General features: G+C 40.1%; 1 protein-coding gene across 1 annotated transcript in view; it reads left to right on the top strand.

Annotated features, from left to right (window-relative positions):
* Gfral (GDNF family receptor alpha like) overlaps positions 1 to 22,608 on the top strand; it is a 54,678-nt gene that overhangs the window by 6,540 nt on the left and 25,530 nt on the right. The window contains exons 4-6 of the mRNA XM_021208063.1: positions 11,259 to 11,315; positions 13,020 to 13,350; positions 17,422 to 17,672. Of these exons, the coding sequence (XP_021063722.1) occupies positions 11,259 to 11,315; positions 13,020 to 13,350; positions 17,422 to 17,672 (639 nt within the window). The remainder of the gene's footprint in view (positions 1 to 11,258; positions 11,316 to 13,019; positions 13,351 to 17,421; positions 17,673 to 22,608) is intronic.

The raw sequence follows: 22,608 nt of genomic DNA, 5'->3' as shown, positions 1-22,608 counted from the left end.
ATTTGTATCGAAGAAATTATATATTTGTATGTCATAGAATTGGCCTAGATTTTATGTTTTTGTAGTATATTTTCCATCTGATGTATTGATATTAGAGTTTGACTGCTTAGTTCCTATGTGACTCTTTATGACTTCTGTCCCTGTAGATCTTTATAATATACTGCTTTTAATATTTTCTGATTGTCTTTTAAAATATCTTTAGAGGTTGAACTGGTATCTTCTTTTTCATTCACATATTGATCATTTGTTTTCATGTACGTGCATGTGTGTGTGTGTGTGTGTGTGTGTGTGTGTGTGTGTGTGTGTGTGTGTGCTTTCTCATAAATTAGCCTTCATTTTCAACTTCCTTTCCTTTTTCAACAAAATGGCAACAAGTGCTCATCTGTGGATGACTTACCTGTAACAAACCCCTCCTTACATCAAGGCTCAGGGAACACTAAGGAAGAGAGAGGAGAAAGAATGTAATTGCAGAAGGGTGGAAGGGAGAGGTGTTAAATGCTGTCCTCTGGACAAGATTGAGCTGATACTCAAGTCAATCCACACCAGCTATGGGTGCCTGCTCAAGACCCATTCAAGACAAAGCTGTTCAATGTCTCAGTGTAGATAGGAGAAAAGCTCATGAAGCCCCACCCCTAGCACAGGAGCTATTGGCATTTGGTAGTTAGAAAGGGAGAAAGAATCACCTTTGTTTGGAAATATTGGTGCTGGTAGTTTGTCCAGATCCCAGTGGACGTTTCTATACCCACTTTCCAGATAGCATTAGACTCCTAGAACCTTTGCACTCAGTTTAGTTCATCTTATAAAGAGCCTTGATAGCATCATTCTTTTTTACATTGAATACATTTGTTTGACAAACTTTCAAACAAAAAATTGACAACTTTTTTTTTTCCAAGAGGGAAAAGCAGGGCACAGTTGTAGTTAGGTCAAAGTAAAGCCAAACTCCAACGATGTAACTAACTCAATGTCTGAGTCTGGGATTTACTCATAGTCTTCTGGCCTCCCCAGAGCTTGAGAAGCTCCACATCTCTGCCTTTGCCATCTTCAGTACATGCAGATCACCTTGTAGCCTAGTTCCAAGCATACTGTTATCTTTTGGTGGACATCTCATGATCCTAGCATTTCTAATATGCTGCAATATCTGCTGCATCTGAGGCAAAACATCTACCAATAGACCCACAGCTTCTCTGGAGGTATTTGGAACCTGCTACTTGGTGTCAAACCGCAGCTTCTCTCCATGACCGCTTCAATCCTTCGACCTCCACTTCAACTAAAATTGAACTTTGACAAATGGCCTTCTGGATTCTTGATAAGACTATCCTAGTCACATGCTATCAAGTCTCAGCTGCTCTTCATGACCACTTCCTGCCTTCAAAACAAAAACAAAACAAAACAAATATGTGGTAGTCTCTTACACATCACCAAGCTCAGCTGCCAGCATGAGATATAGACTTTGCTCCCCTGAACTATGGCTTCTGTGCACTGGCCCTGAGGAAGTACTTCTAAGGTTTCACCTGAGTGATGCTGGTCTCTTGTTAATAATAGCTGATTTTTCAGCCCCAGAAACCAACATCTGGTGTCCTAGGAAAGCTAAGTTTCTACTTCAGTAATGATGCTCTCTTGTTAATTGCGGCTGATTTGTCAACTCTAGCTGAACAAAACCACAGATTCTTAACTCAAATTATAACACAAAGGGATCCAATGGAATCTTTGAGGGATCATAAACTTCCGTCTGAAACTTCACAAGCCACACTTCATTGTCTGTATGGTTCTCAGTCATACCTGGCAAGCTCCCACAGAACAGGTCACTAAGCTCTGAGCTCTCAATGGCCTTTCCAGCCCCAAATTACAAAGGCTTCTCTAATAATCCTGGGAACACATGATTAGATCCATCACGACAACATCCTAATCTCTGGAAACATTCTCTCCTAGTTTGCTTTCTGCTACTGTAATAGATACAATAACGCAAACCAATTTGGGGAGGAAAGGGATTATTTGGCTTATACTCTGGAGTCTATCAAGCTCAACGGAGGAACATGAAGGCAGGGAACAAAAGAGAGTCCATGGAGGAGTTGAGCTTCCTGGCTTGCTTCCCATGGCTATCTCAACCTGCTTTCTTGGACAACTCAGGATTGTCTTCCCAGGGATAACAACACTTATAGTAGGCTGGACCTTCCCCCAACAAACATTATTGAAGAAATTATCTATTGTGGTTTGGTCCGCTGCTGTGTATTATAATGCTAACTTATATACCCATGTAAGTCTATGCCCATGAGTGACTTCTCAAGTTTACAAGCTTTTATTGTGCAAACCTTGTCCCTTGATTTAAAACTATTGGTTAAATATAATTAGCCCTAGCACGTTACTGAGGGATTAGAGGAAGGTGAGTTTGGAATGGCCTGGTTGTGGGAGAGTGAGAGAAGGGAGGAGGAAGAATGAGAGAGAGAGGAGGAAGCCACCATGAGAGGAGAGGAGCCATGAGCACACGGACAGGAGAAACAGCAAGTAACTGGGGTACAACCCTGGGGAGGTACCCAGGCCAGCAGTTAGAAGAGTAGATGAGGGGTTACCCCCCAGTAATTGTCAAAGCCAAATACAATAACCACAGTCTGAGTCTGGTTTATTTGTAAACTAGTCGGGAATAAGCTTAAATTGGTTGTATTAAAGTGTCACACAAACTTCCCTGTAGACTCTTCTGATGGAGACATTTCTCAGCTGAGGTTCTCTTTTCCCAGAAGCCTCTAGCTTGTGACAGGTTGACAGAAACTATTCAGCCCAAGTATATTCTGATTACTGTGACCTCCACAGTATCTAATCAATTTCTCTTCCATCCTATTAACGATCTTTGTGAATTTCTTTCTTCCATTCATTTTCTTTTCTTCTCTTTCTTTTTCTCCCTCCACTGAGGTTAATCAGGGTCATTTGTGTAAACCATAGACTTGGAACCATTTATTAGAGCCTGTCCTCAACATGGAGCCACAACTGAAGACCATGGCAGCACCTCCCCCACAATCCATCATTAGCCAAGAGTTCAGCAGGGAGTGGTAGTCCCTGAACACATCTGTGGTTGACTGTTGACCAGCTCAGTGTTATGTAGGCTCATTGTAGACAACCAGCACTCTTAAGAGATCATATTTGCAGGGGCTGTGCCTTTTCCAAAGGCAACATTTCATGGCCCTTCTCCACATCTTTGGTTTGTGTACTCTTTCTCCTCTCCCAAATGTTTTCTAAGGCCTAGGGGGAAGAGTATGACTGCCCTATTTAGGGATGAACACTTATCTGTCACTTATTTTCAATGCCTTATGCAGCTGCCCATCTCTTCAGTCAGTCATGACTGTTCATTAGAAAAAACAGCTTCTGAAAATAGAGGTGAAAGTAGCATTTGTCTGTGGATATAAACAAATATTTGGTAATCACCGATTTGCAGTTTTCTTTTTTCTCATACCAGTATTCAATATTGTGATTTCCCCCTAAGCACTATCTTAGCTACAGCCACAGATTCTAATGTGCTGTTTATAAAAGTTTAGTCCTTTCAAACTAGTCTTCTCTTCCTCCCCACCACTCCAACGTGCAGTTCGTTATGAAGGTTTTAAATTCTCAAATGCCTGAGATTTCCTAGATATCTTTCTGCTTGATTGCCGCAGACGGACTTTTCTGGGGTCCCTAATCTGCGGGGGAACAGGTCTCTGGTTGCAGGTGAGTGAGGATTCGGTGAATGAGGGGTGACAAACAGACAAGGACACAAGAGAGTGTGGTATCTGAATGCAAATTGTCAAATTGAGCATCAGACTATTTATACAGAAGAAAATAGGGAAGTAGGTACACAAAACAGAGGAATGCAAACCTGGAAGGGCTAGCAGGAAACAACTGGGATAACATNCAATGTTAACAACTGGGATCAAAGACAGCCCCACCTAAAGACAATTCAAAGTCAGCAGCTGGGGGCAAGGGCTTCATCTCCTTGTCAAAGATCCTATAGTCCACCTTCCCCTTAGGCCATTGTAATGCTAGTGTATGGGTGTAAATCAGCTACCTGTGGTTCTAAGTATCTACCCTGGTGCCTTTTTAGATCACAAACTTCCTTCTTCCTCGAGTGATAAATTCCTTTGTTGGGCAGTGACTAGCTGCCTAGACCCAAGGGTCAGCTCAAAGACTGACTACCCAGAATTTGATAAGGCTATGTATTAAGGGAAAGCACATGGATCTGTTTCCCAACTAAAGCAAGGACATTGGAACATTCGTTATACAAAATGCCACCAATCCAGGAGACTGAGTTTCCTTGAACTTTTGCCTCGGGACAGCGCCCAGGTTTTTGGGGCCTGTTGGTGCTTGTCACTACTGGAAAGAATGTAGCAGTTCCGGGGAAGAACATGGAGGATGCCACCATTCCAGGAGACTGAGTTTCCTTGAACTTTTGCCTCGGGACAGCACCCAGGTTTTGGGGGCCTGTTGGTGCTTGTCACTACTGGAAAGAATGTAGCAGTTCCGGGGAAGAACATGGAGGATGCCACCATTCCAGGAGACTGAGTTTCCTTGAACTTTTGCCTCGGGACAGCACCCAGGTTTTGGGGGCCTGTTGGTGCTTGTCACTACTGGAAAGAATGTAGCAGTTCCGGGGAAGAACATGGAGGATGCCACCATTCCAGGAGACTGAGTTTCCTTGAACTTTTGCCTCGGGACAGCACCCAGGTTTTGGGGGCCTGTTGGTGCTTGTCACTACTGGAAAGAATGTAGCAGTTCCGGGGAAGAACATAGAGGATGCCACCATTCCAGGAGACTGAGTTTCCTTGAACTTTTGCCTCGGGACAGCGCCCAGGTTTTTGGGGCCTGTTGGTGCTTGTCACTACTGGAAAGACTGTAGCACTTGATTTCTAGTTTAATTCTCATCTTAAGTACCCTATTTCAGATCATCTTAATCCATAATTAAAGGGAAAAATGTCAAGGACCCTTTGCAGGCTGTGCTTTGTTCTCCATAAGCATCATGCACTCATCTGAAATAAACATGAACATAGAGTACTTGACCTCATACCAGAGGAAATAATGGCAACTTCAAACATTTCATGGAATTAGTAGAAGGAAGGTGAACTGGGCTCGGAGGTAATAAAAGGAAGCAGCAAACATTTGAGGAACAACTAATCCTTTGTCGTGCTGGACTGTGAGATGGAGAGACATCACAAGAGCCTGGGAGAGAGATCCAGATGCTATAAAGCCAGGAAACTGAACTGGTCTTTCAAAGAGATTAGATTTAATGCTTTGCTGTGAGGAGCTATTGTGTACTTAACAGATAAATGCAGAACTGACTTTTCAAAAAGAAAATGACACTTCTGGGAATTAGAAGAGAATGTAAAACAAACAAACAAACAAACAAACAAACAAACAAAAGTGAGAGGTCACATGTTTAAACTTATGGGAGGTGACCCATTTTCAAATCAACACAGTGGTTCTGAGAATTATAAGATACACTTCAGTGGAATTATGAATTATAATCCTGAAGACTTGGTGACCAGCTGACTTTGAGTGTGATACCAATCATGAAGAGCAACACTTGCTAGAAAAATGTTTCAGTTTAATTGAAGAACCCACAAGTTGTCAAATTGATGAACTATTTGGCACAAGTGCATTCTCATGACTGTTAAGTCCACCCTCCCCAGCCGATCTCCCTTCCCTCCTTCTTCCTTCAAGTCCTTTCCACAGTTCAAGTCCTTTCCTTTCTTTCCCTTAGCATTAGGGAGAAAAACTATGAACTATCAGATTTGAAAAGCCAGGAAAAAAAAAAGACAGAGAAAGTAGTAAATAGTTGTAGGCATGGGAGGAAATCAGTCCAACAGGCAGTAAAAATAATATTAGTTCACTAATTAGTGTCTTCCTTCTTTGTTTTAGGTTATGAGTAGACTCAGTTGCAATCATTTGAAATGTTTGTTCAAATACTGACTCAATTATTTTTTTCAAAACAGTAAACTCTTAACTTAATGACCGTCCTCATTTCATTTTCACAAAAAAGCATCAGGTAATATGTACATACAAATTCAGAGAGGTCAAAGCATTTCACATGCAAAGGCCATTTTCACAGAACAGAAATTCACTTAAAATTACAATGTGAATGATGGACAATCCAGGCCACAGATCCCTTCCACCCGATGGCCTGAAAGTACAGGCCTAACTGGTTGCTCAAGAGCATTTCATTATGGGCTACTTGAGGGCTGCAGTTCCAGAGAGCCCCTAATAGGCTGCCTACAGTTCTCTTCCAGAGATAAAGACATGACAACTGTGATCGCACCATTCGATCTAGTTCAGTCCCACCCAGCACTCCCCAAACACCCTTCGATCACACTGCAGGGGAGGGGGAGGGGGAAACAAAAATGAAACAACAACAACAAACAAACAAAACAACAACAAAACAGTGGCCTCTTTCTCTTTCCTTGGCATCACCAAAACACTCCCCAGTACACACATACCTGCATTATTAAGTTTGGGCAAAGATTCCAGAATAGTACCCAAAACTTAACATCCTATAACCAACTATATTATACAAACATTTCTCAAAAATGTTTGAACATTAAAATTATATGTTCATTCATAAAGTAGTTATGACTTAGTTAACATACTTACACATACCTTAGGCCCTGGTGCACATGGATATAAAGATGAGTAAAGCAATTTAGTGGCTAATGTCATAGAGAGAAATAGACCTTTAGTAGGATTATTTAATATAATCTGGTTTATTTCATATATATAGTTAGTTATAACTGATTATAAAATAGATAGATATTTAAATAGATGTAAATCTTATTAGACAATATTTAATGACTGATATGAGGAACTAATTACAGGAGGACAGCCTTCATTTACATATATTTCAATGTGCACCCCCAGGTCTACTAGCCAACATAGTCCCTATTCTTATTAAAGGATCTAATTTACAGCGATTCATGGTGAGCTGTTCTTTGAAAAACATTTATAGGTACAATAGTGTGTGTTTCAAAACATTCCGTGACTAGGGACAAGTTTTAGAATGATACTGTGAGTAGATTGTAAGTAAACATTTCCATAGCATGAAGTTAGTTATAGCATGAGTATCTTGTAGATCTATGAAGTTAGATATAAAAAAAAATGAAAATGTGAGTGACACTTATGTAATAATAATAATAATAATAATAATAGTAATAATAAACTTTAAAAGATAAATAGGGGCAGGAAATGCACTAGGAGAAAGTGCTGAAGGGTTGTGAATGTCCAGTAGGTCCTCACTGTAGAACTTGCTGAAGTAACTCAAAGGGAGACAAATGCAGTAGAAGCAGACCCCAAAGCCTAGGCTAACCCAGAGCTTTATTGTGAACTTGTATTTCTCCTCTTCTTTCTATGGAATGAACATAATATGGGTTACTGGCTCTATGTACTGGCTCTCTCTCTATATATATGCAAAGTATAAATTATAAATATGCATATATTTTAATTTACCTTGTCTTATTTCCTGTGTATGTGTGTGGATGGATAAATACTGTATATGTGGAATTAATGTTGTATGAGGAGCTAAGGGAAGTAGGAAGAAAATAATAAAAACTGTACGGGGAGAAATAAGAAAAACATCTGAGAGATGCTTAAGTAAAGATAGTTTTCCAGAAGCAAATGGAATTCATGAAAATGTCTATGGGAAATAATATATTAAATTTACACATTTAAGTTAACCAAAATTAGTGTCAATTATCGAAATGTGATGTAGACAAGATTAAATGAAGACAAAGTATCTCCAAGATAAACTCAGTAATAATGTTATGTACATCCACAATTGAAACATATTGTCTCAATTTTCCTAAATTATAGATCATTTTAAATAGATCTTTTGAAATAATTTTCCAATATTTTTGAACGATAATGAAATACTATAAAAAATGTTTCTACCTCTTAAAAAACCACTGAAGAGTTTGTGACCACATGAAGAGTAACAGAACTTAATATTAAACAAATCATTTACTTTATTCGTAGAGGAGTCACCACTGCCCTCCAATTTGGTACCAAAGTCGAATGTTACCCGATGGTTCCCAAGGAGGGATCCATCTTTACTGGCTGTAAGGAAGGATGACTGTGTCACGGCTGCAGAGACCTGCCAAGAATCTGAGCACTGCGCACTGCTCCATGAGAACTTTAGGAAAACCTGTGGCACAGGGACAGCACAATGTCGTACTCTAAGCGGCCGACTGATGTGTGTGGGCCTAAGACAGAGCCTGAGACAGACCGTGTTGTGGGACTGTCAGTGCAGTGTCCCTTTAGAAAGAGACTGCGTTCGAATTTGGAAAACCTTGTTTGGAGACATTTGTGTAAAGGATACACAAATCAATCAAATTCCCACCTTCAGTCAAGACAACAGAGAGGGATTCAAGAAGGACATTGCTTCAGGTTGGTATTTAAAGGAAGAATTGAGAAACATTAAAGAGAACAATAAAAAAAGAGTTAACTAGAGAATATTTAATTTCTGATTCTATTTGTCCTTTCCACCCTGAAGGTTATTATTCAATTTCTCTTGGAAATTAAATGTTTATAAATCTCCATACCATGACAATGATCAAAGGGTATCATGAAAAATGAAGCAAAGTGAAGCTAATACTTCGGCATATTGCCAATTTTATTTTTCATGTATTCATTGTATAAACAGTTATGAAACATTTACGGTGTGTCAGGTCTATATAGTGATGAAAGGAAATCTGTCCTTCATTGAAGACAATTGCTATGTTTTTAGGGACATTTTAAATTAAAATGACATTATAATTTAAAATTAAAGGAAGAAGCAGGTGTAGTGGTGCATTTCCTTAATCTCAGCACTCAGGAGATAGCCATGTCTACTTATTGAGTTCCAGGAGAGCCAGAGCTCACAGTGAGACCCTATCATGAAAAAGGAGAGAGAGAGAGAGAGAGAGAGAGAGAGAGAGAGAGAGAGAGAGAGAGAGACAGAGAGANGAGAGAGAGAGAGAGAGAGAGAGAGAGAGAGACAGAGAGACAGAGAGACAGAGAGACAGAGAGACAGAGAGACAGAGAGACAGACAGAGACAGAGACAGAGACAGAGAGACAGAGACAGAGAGACAGAGAGAATACATCAAGAAAGTGTGATTTATAGTACCTTTATTTCCCCATAATATGAGATAAAGGAACAAATAAGACAAGCAAAAATCACAATAAGCTCTCTAGTTCTTATATTCTCAAGTAAGGAGTTTCTCATGCCATTTTCTTAAGAAACCTTGTGAAACAGGCTTGCATGCACAGCATGCTCTGAGAAAATTGCTTAGCAGGGAAAGCCCTGGAAGCAAACACGGGCTTTAATGGAGAAGCTGAAGTGCAACATGGTTGCTACAAGAGTTTAGGTGCTTGCACAGAACACTGTGGGCTTGCAGAATTCTCGTCTATTGAGGCTAGAGACTGATCCTTTGTCCTCCTCTGAGTAAGGGTCTCTAAGGGATATGTTTGATGGCCCAGGTAAGTCAGTGACCTGCTAGGTAAACACAATACCTGGGAAAGCACAAGTAAACGCAGGCTCTCACTCAATGGCACTCACGACTGTTACACAACTGTAATGACTGTGCAGAAAAACATGTTGGATGATAGACCAATCTAAAAATTGTTAGATTCTGGATAGGTTTATATTCGTGACCCACATGGGAATGCATGAACAAGAGTTAAAGTTGATCCTAAAAGTTTTGGGGTCTTTTACTTTGTTTAGGCTTTCTTTGTTTGTTTTGGGGAATTATTTTTTTTTTGTCATGAACTCCAATGATACCATAGTCATTCTTTTCAGTAATGTAGACAGTTTCTGGAAGAAAAGGCTTTAGCATAGGACAGAGATATCCAGATCCAATGTGTACATTTTTGAGTCTGCAATGTTTACTAGATATGCAAATGATCTCAAGTACTGTGAATGTTATCTGTGATTCCATGTATGGCACATAGACATGAGATTTGCATAGAAGATACAAATTATGTTGAAGAATGGGTATGGGAGGGACAAAAGAAGCATATGGATCTCATGTGAATCATGCAATTGATAACAATAAAGTGATTGTGAATTGATGGGTTGATGGGAGTTTCTTGAACATATTATAGTCCATAGCACACACGTATCAGTTTGCTGCAAGTTGTGGTATTTAACTGTATTACTAAGTCTGGGTTTATATTTTAGGAAATGTGTATGACTCACTAAAATCTACTTTTTGTTTGTTGATGGGTATATTGATTAATTGATTAATGTATTGGTTGGCATTTTATTTAATATGGTGTAGTAACACATGAATAGATGTTGGCTCTTAGTCAGAAAGATAGAAGGTTGGGGTCAAGAAGAAATGATTTTTGAACTAGTCAATAGAAATCTAGAAATGTGCAGTAACCAGCTGGGGCAACGCAGTGTCACTGAGGTTGGAACATGCAGCACCAGGAAGAACTTGCCTATGGTTGTACAAGTGTTTGTTTGCAGTGGGCTGATGAGCAAGGAGCAGAGACAGCCCAGGAACGACAAGCATAGTCATGAGAGGGTGTTTTCTAAAATGAAATTATGGTCACAATGCTTTCTTTAACACTGTGTGCACATGTCTGTTGTTTCTCGATTTTTATGTTGGCTTCAGTTATGTCTATTTCCTCTGATCTGTGGGATTCCAGCAGCAAGGATTGAATACCGCTGTTCTCCAGTATGCCACCTGGTACCCAGTAAAAACCCAATTAAGGCTTTGGAATGAAAGATTCTGATTCTACAATTATGAATCCTAAGAATTCCTAGAGACTAAGATAATCAGGAGTAAAAATGCTTTTTGAATCACATTTTTACCTGATTTATGATCCTGTTGGTATGGGCACGTCTTTCTCTTTCTTCCTTTCTTTCCTTCCTTCTTTCTTTCTGTCTGTCCATCTGTCTGTCTGTCTTTCTTTCTTTCTTCCTTTCTTTCTTTCTTTCTTTTTTCCTCCTTTTTGTCTTTCCCTCTTCCCTCTTTCAGTTATTTTTTCTTTAAATTCTTTTTTGCTTTATTGTACAATTGTACATGCTCTAGTCATCAGCATTAATTTATATTTTCAAGTAAGTGAATTCACAAAATAAAGCTTTTCAATTTACTTGCATGATATTTCTTCACCCATCAATCATTAATTTTAAATATCAAGGGTTAAATTAGTGTTATACAAGTTTGTATGCATTTGTCTATATTTGTACATATTTGTGGTATGAATTCTTAGCCTCTAGGAAATTTCACTCTTTAATAGTGAAATGCTTTCTTTATTTTCTTTCTAGATAACATGAAAAAGGACAATAAATATAAATGGAATCTAACTACTCCTTTATATCATGGTAATATTATAAACTACCATTTTTACCTACATTATAAAAGCTGGATGTTACGATTCAAATGTTGTTATGAGGATTCTCAATGATATGCCAATACAGAATAATTTGTGTGACTTAAAGATTGAAAAAAAAACATGCAGCAGAACCATGACATTCTTTCCAACAATGATTATGAAGGCAACTGTTTAGCTCTTCCATCCTCTATTCTGAGAAATACATCTTTTTTAATTTAATTTATTTGTAATTCATTTTTTAGACTTGATATTCCATTCCCCACCCCTCCCCTCCCACCCTCTGACTGCTCCACATCCCACACCTCCTCCCCACCACACCCCTTCCCCACATGGATGCCCCCACCCTCCACCCCATCTGACCTCGAAACTCCCTGGGGCCTCCAGTCTCTTGAGTGTTAGGTGCATCATCTCTGAATGAACACAGACCTGGAAGTCCTCCTCTGTATGTGTGTTGGGAGCCTCATATCAGCTGGTGTATGCTGTCTGTTTGGTGGTCCAGTGTTTGAAAGATCTCAGGGGTCCAGATTAATTAAGACTGCTGGGCCTCCTATAGGATCAGCCTTCTCCTCAGCTTCTTTCAGCCTTCCTTAATTAAAAGCAGGGCTCAGCTGCTTCTGTCCATTGGTTGGGTGCAAATATCTGCATCTGACTCTTTCAGCTGCTTGTTGGGTCTTTCAGAAGGCAGTCGTGATCCCATTTTGTGAGCACTCTATAGCCTCAGTAATAGTGTTAGGCCTTGGGACCTCCCCTTGACCTGGATCCCACTTTGGGCCTGTCGCTGGATCTTCTTTTCCTCAGGCTCATCTCCATTTTCATCCCTGTAATTCTTTCAAACAGAAACAATTATGGGTCAGAGGTGTGACTGTGGGATGGCAACCCCATCCCTCACTTGATGTCCTGTCTTCCTGCTGGAGGTGGGCTCTATAAGTTCCCTCTCCCTACTGTCGGGCGTTACATCAAAGGTCCCTCCTTGTGGGTCCTGAGAAATACATCTTTACTGAAACCAAAGGTTTGGATAAATCATAAGGTCATACAACCTAAAAGGTTTGAAGCCAACTGTTTTTGTGTGTGCCTGTAGTGATGTGAGAGGTAGTAGTCATATATACACACACACACACACACACACACACACACACATATATATACATATATACACACATATATACATACACACATATATATATGCATACACACATATATACATACACACACGTGTGTGTGTGTGCGCGCGTGCGTGCGTGTGTGTGTGTGTGTGTGTGTGTGTTGGCCAGATTGTGAGCATCTTCCTAGGCAGGAGTAACTGTGTTAGTCTTTGTTCAGAATTTTCTATCCATACACTCCCAATTGACTGTGACAGAACAAGGATGATTTTGATGCAAGTTGTCGAGCGCACAATAAGGTACATAGTTCAGTTTCTATTTCTGAACAGTAAATGCTTATTTTGAGAAACTTAGAGTCATGGATGTTTACTCCCCTAAAGCTCCACTTTGGTCCTATCCATTCCAACACACTATGTGTATAGTACTGATGAAAGAGGATTCAAACATTGCACCATCAAGCCTTTAAAGAAATCATAGCAGCCTGGTTACACTTTTATACTCAGCTTGTGGACTTCCCATAGATTTGTTTGCAGGTTCTATATGTACAACCCTAAGCTTATTTTTGTATGACCTGGGCATTTTCTTGCTTTCAGGATTCAAACAGATGCAGTCTTGTTTGGAGGTGACAGAGGCGTGTGTAGGGGATGTGGTTTGTAATGCACAGTTGGCCCTTTACCTTAAAGCATGCTCAGCAAATGGAAATCTGTGTGATGTGAAACACTGCCAAGCAGCCATACGGTTCTTCTATCAAAATATGCCTTTTAACACTGCCCAGATGTTGGCTTTTTGTGACTGTGCTCAATCTGATATACCCTGTCAGCAATCCAAAGAAACTCTTCACAGCAAGCCATGTGCACTGAATATAGTTCCACCCCCCACTTGCCTCAGTGTAATTCACACTTGCCGAAATGATGAATTATGCAGGTGAGTAAAAACACACATACCTTGCTTTCTTATTTCGGCACCTTATTTGTTATAGTCCAACCCTAACATCTGATCTCCTTCCATTGCTAGAGTTCCCACCATCATCCAAAATAGGGTAGATAGAGCCAGACAATTCACATTTTGAATCTGTGGTACATGTGTCGTGGCACCCTTTTTGAAATTCAAATGTAAAATGCAGAGCAGAATTTTAGAATAAAGAAACTCACTATGTGGAACTGTGATGGCCAGTATATCATCCTTTCAAAGTTCATATTTGTCGTGTGTGTGTGTGTGTGTGTGTGTGTGTGTGTGTGTGTGCGTGCATTCAGACAATTTTTATGAGTTGGTTCTCTCCTTTCACCATGTGGGTTCTATGATTTGAACTCAGTTTGTCAGGATTTTTTGGTCCACAATCACCTTTGTAATTAGATATTTTTCATTGATGTGACTATAGAATTTTTGTTGTTGTTTTTTTTGGTTTTTGTTTATTTTAGACAAGGTCTTTCTCTATATACCAGGCTGGCTTTGAATCCACAATCCTTCTGCCTCAGCTCTCTGAGTACTGGATTAACAGACATGAACCATCACACATAGCCTGTTGTGTGGAAAAGTCTGTTAATTTTGGCAGAGTAACTCTTTAAACATAAGAACAAATACTTTCTTTCTCAAGCTGTGGACTGAGAAGAACAAGGTAGTTTGAGTATGGTGTAGACATTCCCTGCTTGTTTGTGTGCCCATGACATCGAAAATGTGACTATTTCCCCCGATTCCCCATCCTCATGTTATCTGTTATGGTCTGAGTCAGGGTTTCTTTTGCTAAAACAAAACACCATGACAAAAAGAATGGGTTTATTCAGCTTCTACTTCCATATTACTGTTCTTCACTGAAGGAAGTCGGAACAAGAACTCAAACAGGGCAAGATCTCAGAGGCGGGAGCTGGTGCCAACCATAGAGGGGTGCTGCTTACTGGCTTGCTTCTGGAGCTTGCTCAGACTACCTTCCTTATAGAACCCAGGACCACCAGCCCAGGGATGGCACCATTCCCCACTGATGACTAATTGAGAAAATGGCCTTACAGCTGGATTTCATGATGGCATTTCCTCAGCCAAGACTCCTTCCTCTCAGATGATCCCAGCTTGTGTCAAGTGGACACATAAAACCCCAGCCAGCACACTCATAGAGGAAAGTGAAGCTAGCTGTTTATTTGTTCATTCAAAATATAGAATAATCAGGCACCCATCTTGGCACCAGTTAGGAATGTCTGTTTTGCTTGTTTATTTTAGTTAAAGAAGACAGTTAATAAGAAAATGTATACCATAAAAAGTAATGTGCAATTCTCAGGTTGAAAGGGATTAGAGGGAGAAAAATCTAAATCTGGATCAGAATTCTCTTCTCTACCAGTTAAAGAATTAAAATGCAGGGAAAATCTTGAACCCAACCGGCAGGGCAGTAGAGAAATCTTAAGCACTAAGGATAGAATCAGCATTAAAGAAAGGTATTTATTGTGGATGATGAAATACACACATGCAGCAGAAACCCAGAGAAAAAGACCTTCTACTCAGTAGAGTGAAGATTCATGAAGCCAAAGAAATACACTCTCCTCAAGGACTGGGAGAGACTCTTGAATGCTGAAGTGTTTGCTACAAAGGTTGAGAAAATATGAACAGGAGAAGACTGATATCTTAACATGAAAAGAGAGCAGCATCCCATCATCAGCCACCAAACCCAGATACTAATGTACATGCCAGCAAGATTCTGCTGAAGGGACCCTGATATAGCAGCCTCTTGTGAGGCTATGCCAGTGCCTGGCAAACACAGAAGTGGATGCTCACAGTCANCTATTGGATGGAACACAGGNNCCCCAATGGAGGAGCTAGAGAAAGTACCCAAGGAGCTGNAGGGGGCTGNAACCCTGTAGGTGCAACAACAATATGAACTAACCAGTACCCCTTGAGCTCGAGTCTCTAGCTGCATATGTAGCAGAAGATGGCCTAATCGGCCATCATTGGGAAGAGAGGCCNCTTGGTCTTGTAAACTTTATATGACCCAGCACAGGGGAAGGCCAAGGCCAAGAAGTGGGAGTGGGTGGGTAGGGGAGCAGGGGCGGGGGGGGGGCGTGTAGGGAACTTTCGGGATAGCATTTGAAATGTAAATAAAGAAAATAATAATAAATAAAAAAAAAAGAAAAGAGAACAGAAACAACCTTCTAGTTTAACTGAGGGACAGAGTGGGTGACACATATCTTGTGAAGAGGTGAGAACATTTCATTAAATACTGATTTCAGAGATCAGCAAGAAGATCCTGAGGAGAGTCACAAGGGTTGCAGAGGAAAGGAAAACTCAAAAGGGGGTGAGGAGGGGAAGAAGGAGGAAGAGAGAGGGAGAGAGCTAAAGATCCAATGTGAATATTGCTTTTTTAAGCCTCTGAAGAGTTTTCCTCACTTAATTTAGGTTGGTTAGTTTGAAGAAGTCAGTCATCTTGAAAATTTCCGTGGCCCCTCTCCCTATCTGTCTGCCTACCAGAGAGGGATCCTAGCCTCTAAAAACGGAAGGGGAAAATGTTGTAATTAAGTTATAATGTCAAAAACAAACAAATAAACAGCCCCTTTAAGGATACAGTAAAGAAGATAAGTATAGACCAAAAATGTTGTAATTTAAGGAGTGCTCCCAAGAAGCACTGCCTGGCCTAACTGGAGGAAATGACTGAGTTGGTCTCTTAAGTTACACAAAGCAATCCAACAGGCAAGATATTGCAAAGGTGATGGAAGTGCATGGCGCCCTCTGAAGGAGCAGTAAAAGGGGAAAGTCACAGAAAAGAAAGTCACAGAAATTACTAACCCTTGAGGGTTACTGCAATAGAGGGGCTCTTGCAGCCTTTGAGTGACATTATGAGTGGTCTATGTTCTCAGTTAAAACTTTCACTCTAGCTGCTAGCTGACAACAAACTGTCGTGTGCAGGTAGTCATGCTCAGGAACTACAACTTGGCTCAGCATGCCCGGCTCTCTTTCTCTCACTGAGGTTTTGATTAACACATGGGAGTTTATGTTTAGGGTGAATTTATATTTCCATTGGTCAGAAACACGTGCTTTTATAGACAGTTTGGGGTACAGGTAAGCACTGCAGGACATGATGAATGTAGACAAGGCTGTTTTTATAGGTAGTCACCACTGATCTCACACTAGGTCCTCCTGAGAGACAGGAGATTACAGGTTAGTCACATGTCCCTATGCTAATTTTGTGTAATCAAATTGGTGGGTTCGGGAATACACCACCTGTGTCCAAGCTGGAGTTGGACAATTGGCCTCAATAAGTCAATTAAAGGAGTCAAATTAATACTGGAAAGTAAAGAAAGAGGAGACTTAGTCAAAATGGTTACACTGGGGAGAGGAAAGAGTGGATCTAGTGAAACTTCCCACCTCCAAGTACACCTTGCAGGAGGCTGATGTGTATTAGAGTTTCAACAGAAGACCAAGGATTTGAATGCCTAAATAGCTTCAATCAAGATATCTCTCTGCCCACCACTGACCCTTTATTGTCTGGGCTTCCATCTCACCCTGTAGGATGATCTGATAGGTTACCAGAATTTGTGAAATTTCTTTCGGGGAGACATGTTCCTCAGCCTTAGTTCTTGCTTTCAAAAGAAAAAAAAATTCTCAAAATAATTTTGTAAATTCAATTCAATACGAAAGCATGGAAACAGAATGAAGAATTGTTTTTGGTGGAAGACAGTGTCTAAATGTTAGCTCCAAAACTGTATGAGGTTTCAAAAAGCTCTTTACTACATCTCTCAAGTAGTTCATGCTGCAAAGCATTGGGATATAACTAGCCATTAGGGAAAATCAGTCTCAGGAAAGGAGAGTAATTTACACGGTTTCACTATTTTGATGTTTGTTTTTCTTCTTCACACTCCCTATGTGATGCTTGAAAGTACAAAGTCAGCTTTCCTTTATATCTTGGAACCAGCATCTCATTCTGCCCCAGGCCGGTGATTCATTAGGTAAGAGACCATCATATGTTAACCTGAAATCGCTCTATCCGTAGACTATATCCAGTTCTTCACTTTCTTCTAGGACACACTACCGAACATTCCAGACAGAATGCTGGCCCCACGTGACTGGGAAGTGCCATGAAGATGAGACCTGCATTAGCATGTTAGGCAAGCAAGACCTTACTTGCTCTGGGAGTGAGAGCTGCAGGGCCGCCATCCTAGGAACCTTCGGGACCATCCTGCAAGTGCCCTGTGCTTGCAGGGGCATTACACAGGATGAAGAACCCTTGTGCATGACTTTCCAGCACATGCTTCATAGCAAATCGTGTTTCAGTAAGTTGTCCAGTGAAAAGGTTGTCTAGTATGTATCTGCTTACCTACATATCTATCTTGTTTTCCACTATACCAAAAAAATGAAAGAAAAACAAAAAGAAAAAGAAAAACAGAAGGTAATCCAGACAACCTGAACCAAAAATGTTCCTAAGGACAATTTGTGCTGCTATTTTGGTTATGTTCTGGTTTTGCCTTCCCCCGCCCCTCTCTCATGTAGCAGAAAGTGATATACTGTTTAAATTGATGAGTTACTCTTTATTATCATTTACTGATTTTATTGTGGAAAGCATAAAAGCTTCATTTACATGCTGAACATATCAATTATTCATTGTTATGTAACAACAAATCCACTCCAGAATATTGGTCAAGAATCACTAACCATTTAGCTACTTAGCTGAACAGTTTTGTACACTGGCCTTAGGTGAATTGTCTTTTGTCTAGACTCCCCCATGTATAGACATTCACAGATACCTGATGGCTCTATTGAGGTTGGACTGACGAAGCTGGTATATTTAGCAAGCACTGTCAGCTGGTACAGCATATTTCTCCTCTGGTGTCTCCTTCAGCAATATAGCCTGGGACTGTTACATGGTATGGCAGAATGCCTAGTGACCAAGACCAAATATATAGGTATTTCTCAAGTATCCCCTGCTATCTTATTGTGAATATGTCAGTGAGCAAAGCAAGTCATATGCCAATCTCAGACTGACTTCAGGAGCAAACTACACAAGGATGTGGATAGTCAAGATGGGCTCACCAGGGTTGATTGATTTTAAAAAGTCTACGATTGAAGGTATCCTACCCCTGAAGTCTATCTTTCCTGTGATTTATTTTTCTGTCCCTTTGGGCTTTAACAAATCTGTTTATTAGCTTTTATTAATAAGATGTAAATGTATTTTTAAGGTTAATCTTTAGGAAAAAGAAAACTGAAATTTAGGCAATGGGCTTGGCTAGGGATGAATACATTGACATCACTGTCATGAGATTCTCAAACAGTTTTGTATACACAGCTCATAGGACATACTAGAGAAGGTTGGAGCTTCTGCTCATGTGTGTTTCTGTCTGCTGATATTCCCCTGTAGCCAGTGATAGGTAGTTTTTCAGAACCAGCTGTCTCTACCTGTCACCCTTAGCCTTGCATCTGTTCAGCCCTAAGGAGTTGCCTGTGTCCCCTGTTTAAGCTCCTTTCCCTTTTATACACTGACCCATGCACTTCGTCATGACTCTGCTGTCTGAGCATAGATCAGGTTTTTCCACTGGGCACCCACCACATCCATGTCAAAATTCTACAAGTTCTAATCATTTTTTAGACCTCAAGTCAGCTTCAGGAACAGTTCACTGGTTTGGTTTGGTTTGGTTTGGTTTGGTTTGGTTTGGTTTGGTTTGGTTTGGTTTGTTGAAGTCTTGGTTTGGTTTGGTTTGGTTTGTTTCTATATGCTGTCCCTCAATATTTTGATTTTTATTCTTCTGATGATTTTTCAACATTTGCCTCACAGGCTTATCCAATTATGCAGTTAATAGTGCTCAAGGATGGGTCTATACTAATGGAAGTCTGTATCTTCCTGCATGATTGCATCCATGGTGACTGCATTATCTTTGGGACGTCCGTACTGTGTTGGATGGTACAACCAACAGCAGCTCTACATGGAATGGGTTCCTTTCACTGCAACACAGACTCTTAAAGAGCCATCTAAGAAAGGCTAGGTACTTTCCAGTATGTACCTCTGACTTAACATGGGACACCAAAGTGCTTGTCACTCAGCCTCAGAACAAAGAAAGAATAAGTAGTATATAGTGTAGTCACACTAGAGTGTTTGTTGTTTGATAGTGACAGCAATGAACATTTCTTACACATACCTGACAGCAACTCACAAGGCCATACCTACCTTCCAGAAGTCTGGACATTTTAGTCTAACTATGCCACAGAAGGAAGAACACTAGTATTATCAACCAACAGCTATACAATTGCTACCATTTGCCCCCCACGCCCTACCTCTTAACAAATATAAGCTCATTTTATAGGTTATACAGAGAGTATATTTATCCCTTTCCTAAAAAGATATCTCAAAGTTTTCCCAATTTCCACTCTGACACCAACTTGAAGTCAATTGTATGATATGTAATCCCACATTCTGCCTTACAGTAAGCAAAAAAAAAACTATGAACAGCAGACTGTTCACTACTAATCCATTTACCACAAATATCAAGTACACACACACACACACACACACACACACATACACACCCACACACACAGTTGGGGAGAGAAGGAGGGAAGGAGAATTATTGGGTACAGAATAATGAGATCCAGCTAGAAAGTATAGGAAGCCCATTGTAACGTTGATTTACTAAATTATGCCCTGGATCACACATCGTCAAAGAACCACCTCCCATGTCTTCCATTTTGTCTTCTACAAGGCTCTTCTTGGCATAATTCTCCCAAGGCCATACCTCAGTTGTTTGGAGTACTATGGCTTCTTTGATGACTGTGGAACTAAGGTCAGATTCAGATTATCCATTTTGAGAGGTTAGGTAAAGTTTCACAATCACATGGTTTGGGGTGTTGTTATTGTTGTTGTTTTACAACCTAATTAGTGATTTCTTTGGCAATATATTCTCTAAAGCATATGTTAATTTTCTAATCTATCTGCTTTTACTTAGTTTCATGTGTCAAAATGCAATTCAAAAAAGAAGTCACGCCGGGCGTGGTGGCGTACGCCTCTAATCCCAGCACTCGGGAGGCGGAGGCGGGTGGATTTCTGAGTTCGAGGCCAGCCTGGTCTACAAAGTGAGTTCCAGGACAGCCAGGGCTACACAGAGAAACCCTGTCTGGAAAAAAAACAAAAACAAACAAACAAAATGAAACAAACAAAAAAAGAAATCACTTTATTTTAATTTGTTTCCCACATCTGCCTTATTCCTTACATCCCTTACATCCAGGACCTTCTTATTTAATGGTCTAAGGTAGTCTCAACAGTACGCTTGAGCAGAAAGGCTACACTGAATCTGCCTCAGCCACCGAGCTGAGTTCATCTGACTGGGCTTTTGTAAGTGAAGGGTTGAGGATCTACCAACTCTATCTCTTATTTATGGGGGAACTACAGTTACCTTTTGTCAATATTAGTTCACATTTTAATTCCTCTCATCTCTGTTTGAAAAACAAATGAGTCTCCACTTCAAGTCTCCATTCTCATTAGAAAACCTTCCGAAATGCTCATGTAGAATAATTATTTCATGATGTTTGTGCTGTCTAGTAAAACCACCCTATCTGAGCTCTGGGTTGTATGGATGGTGGGTCTCCCTGTCTTGTTGTACAGAATCATTGGCCTCTGTAGAATACAAAGTAGATAGTATATCAGTAGATTGACACAAGATTTAATTTTTCACCAACATAAAATAATTACAAAGAGAGCACTTGGGGTGAAAATTGAAGATGATTGAAACTCAGGTGTCACAGAGCTATTTTAGGAACTCCAAGTTCTCTTCTGGGCTCATAGAACCCATCCAACACATCTACCCTGCCAATGAAAAATATACTCCAGACACCTTAGTGGGTCAGACCTAAGTTGCTTGCGTATCACTTTCATTTTCTTTTCTTTTTTTTTTTTTTTTCACTTTCATTTTCACTTACCTGCAAGGGTAAGTGAAATTCAGGTCCCTTCTGGTAGAAAGGGAAATTAATTTGGTGTATCTATAGCCAATCTCTGCCAATATATATATATCTCCAACAAAATATATAAAGCGATGTCCCCTTAATATTGATCCAATTTATTCATCATTGTGCTGGGAAATACAAATTCATGTCTGAATATTTCTGTCACTCATATGACTTTCTTGTCATACAAGGCATAGAGCAATGGATCATGGGTATTAGTCTATTTGAGACCAGTTTTAAAGAATAGGACAAGTCATTAGTTTGTACAAATCTATGTAGTTTTGTTCTAAAACATTGAATTAAAACTTGTTCCTTTTATATCTCTCAACAATGCTTTGTAACTATATCATGAGACTATGTCATAGGAGGAAAAAAAAAGACAAAATATCCATCCTTGTAACTCTGTTCCTCTTTGTAGTAACCATGATATTTGGAACTTTTAAATATGTGCATGCAAAATGCTGAATGGAGCCCTGTGCTAGTTAGTTTTTGTCAACTTAATATAAGCTTTAGGCCTCTGGGAAGAGGAACTGCCATTTGAGAAAATGCCTCTATCAGATGGCCTGTAGGCAAGTCTAGGAGACATCGTCTTGATTAATGATTGATAGGAGGGCTAAGGTTACTGTAGTGCCACTCTGAGCAGGTGGTCATGGGTTGTATAAAGAACCAAGCCAAGCCAGGCAGTGGTGGCGCACGCCTTTAATCCCAGCACTTGGGAGGCAGAGGCAGGCGGATTTCTGAGTTCAAGGCCAGCCTGGTCTACAAGAGTGAGTTCCAGAACAGCCAGGGCTACACAGAGAAACCCTGTCTCGAAAATCCAAAACCAACCAAACAAAAAGAACCAAGCCAAGGAGCCACGAGAGGCACACTTATGCTCATGCTCGACTCCCTGTGCTAACTTCTCTCCAAGAGACTTTTACAGAGATGTGTAACCCCAATAACCCTTTCCTTTCCAAATTTGTTTTGATCATAGACTATATCATAGCAATATAAAGCAAACAACTTCCACAGTCACATTTTACTGCATAAGCTGAATACTGCTAGAAAAAGAACAAGGCAAAGACACAGGTACAAGGCAAAGCACTGCTAAGTTGCTGCAGCACAAAGGTAGCCCAGTGTTATTAGAGTTCTGTAGGAAGTGTTTTGAGTGTAAGAAAGAAAAAAATCTGTACCCAAAGTAAATATACATTATTCCAGCTAAAAGGCATCCCTGACAAATAAATATATATATATATATATATATATATATATTATATATATATATATATATATATATATATA

Source organism: Mus pahari, chromosome 10 (genome assembly GCF_900095145.1).
Source record: "Mus pahari chromosome 10, PAHARI_EIJ_v1.1, whole genome shotgun sequence".
Lineage (NCBI taxonomy): Eukaryota > Metazoa > Chordata > Mammalia > Rodentia > Muridae > Mus > Mus pahari.
The sequence above is the reverse complement of the archived record's forward strand: the minus strand, read 5'-3'. Positions and strand labels throughout refer to the sequence as shown.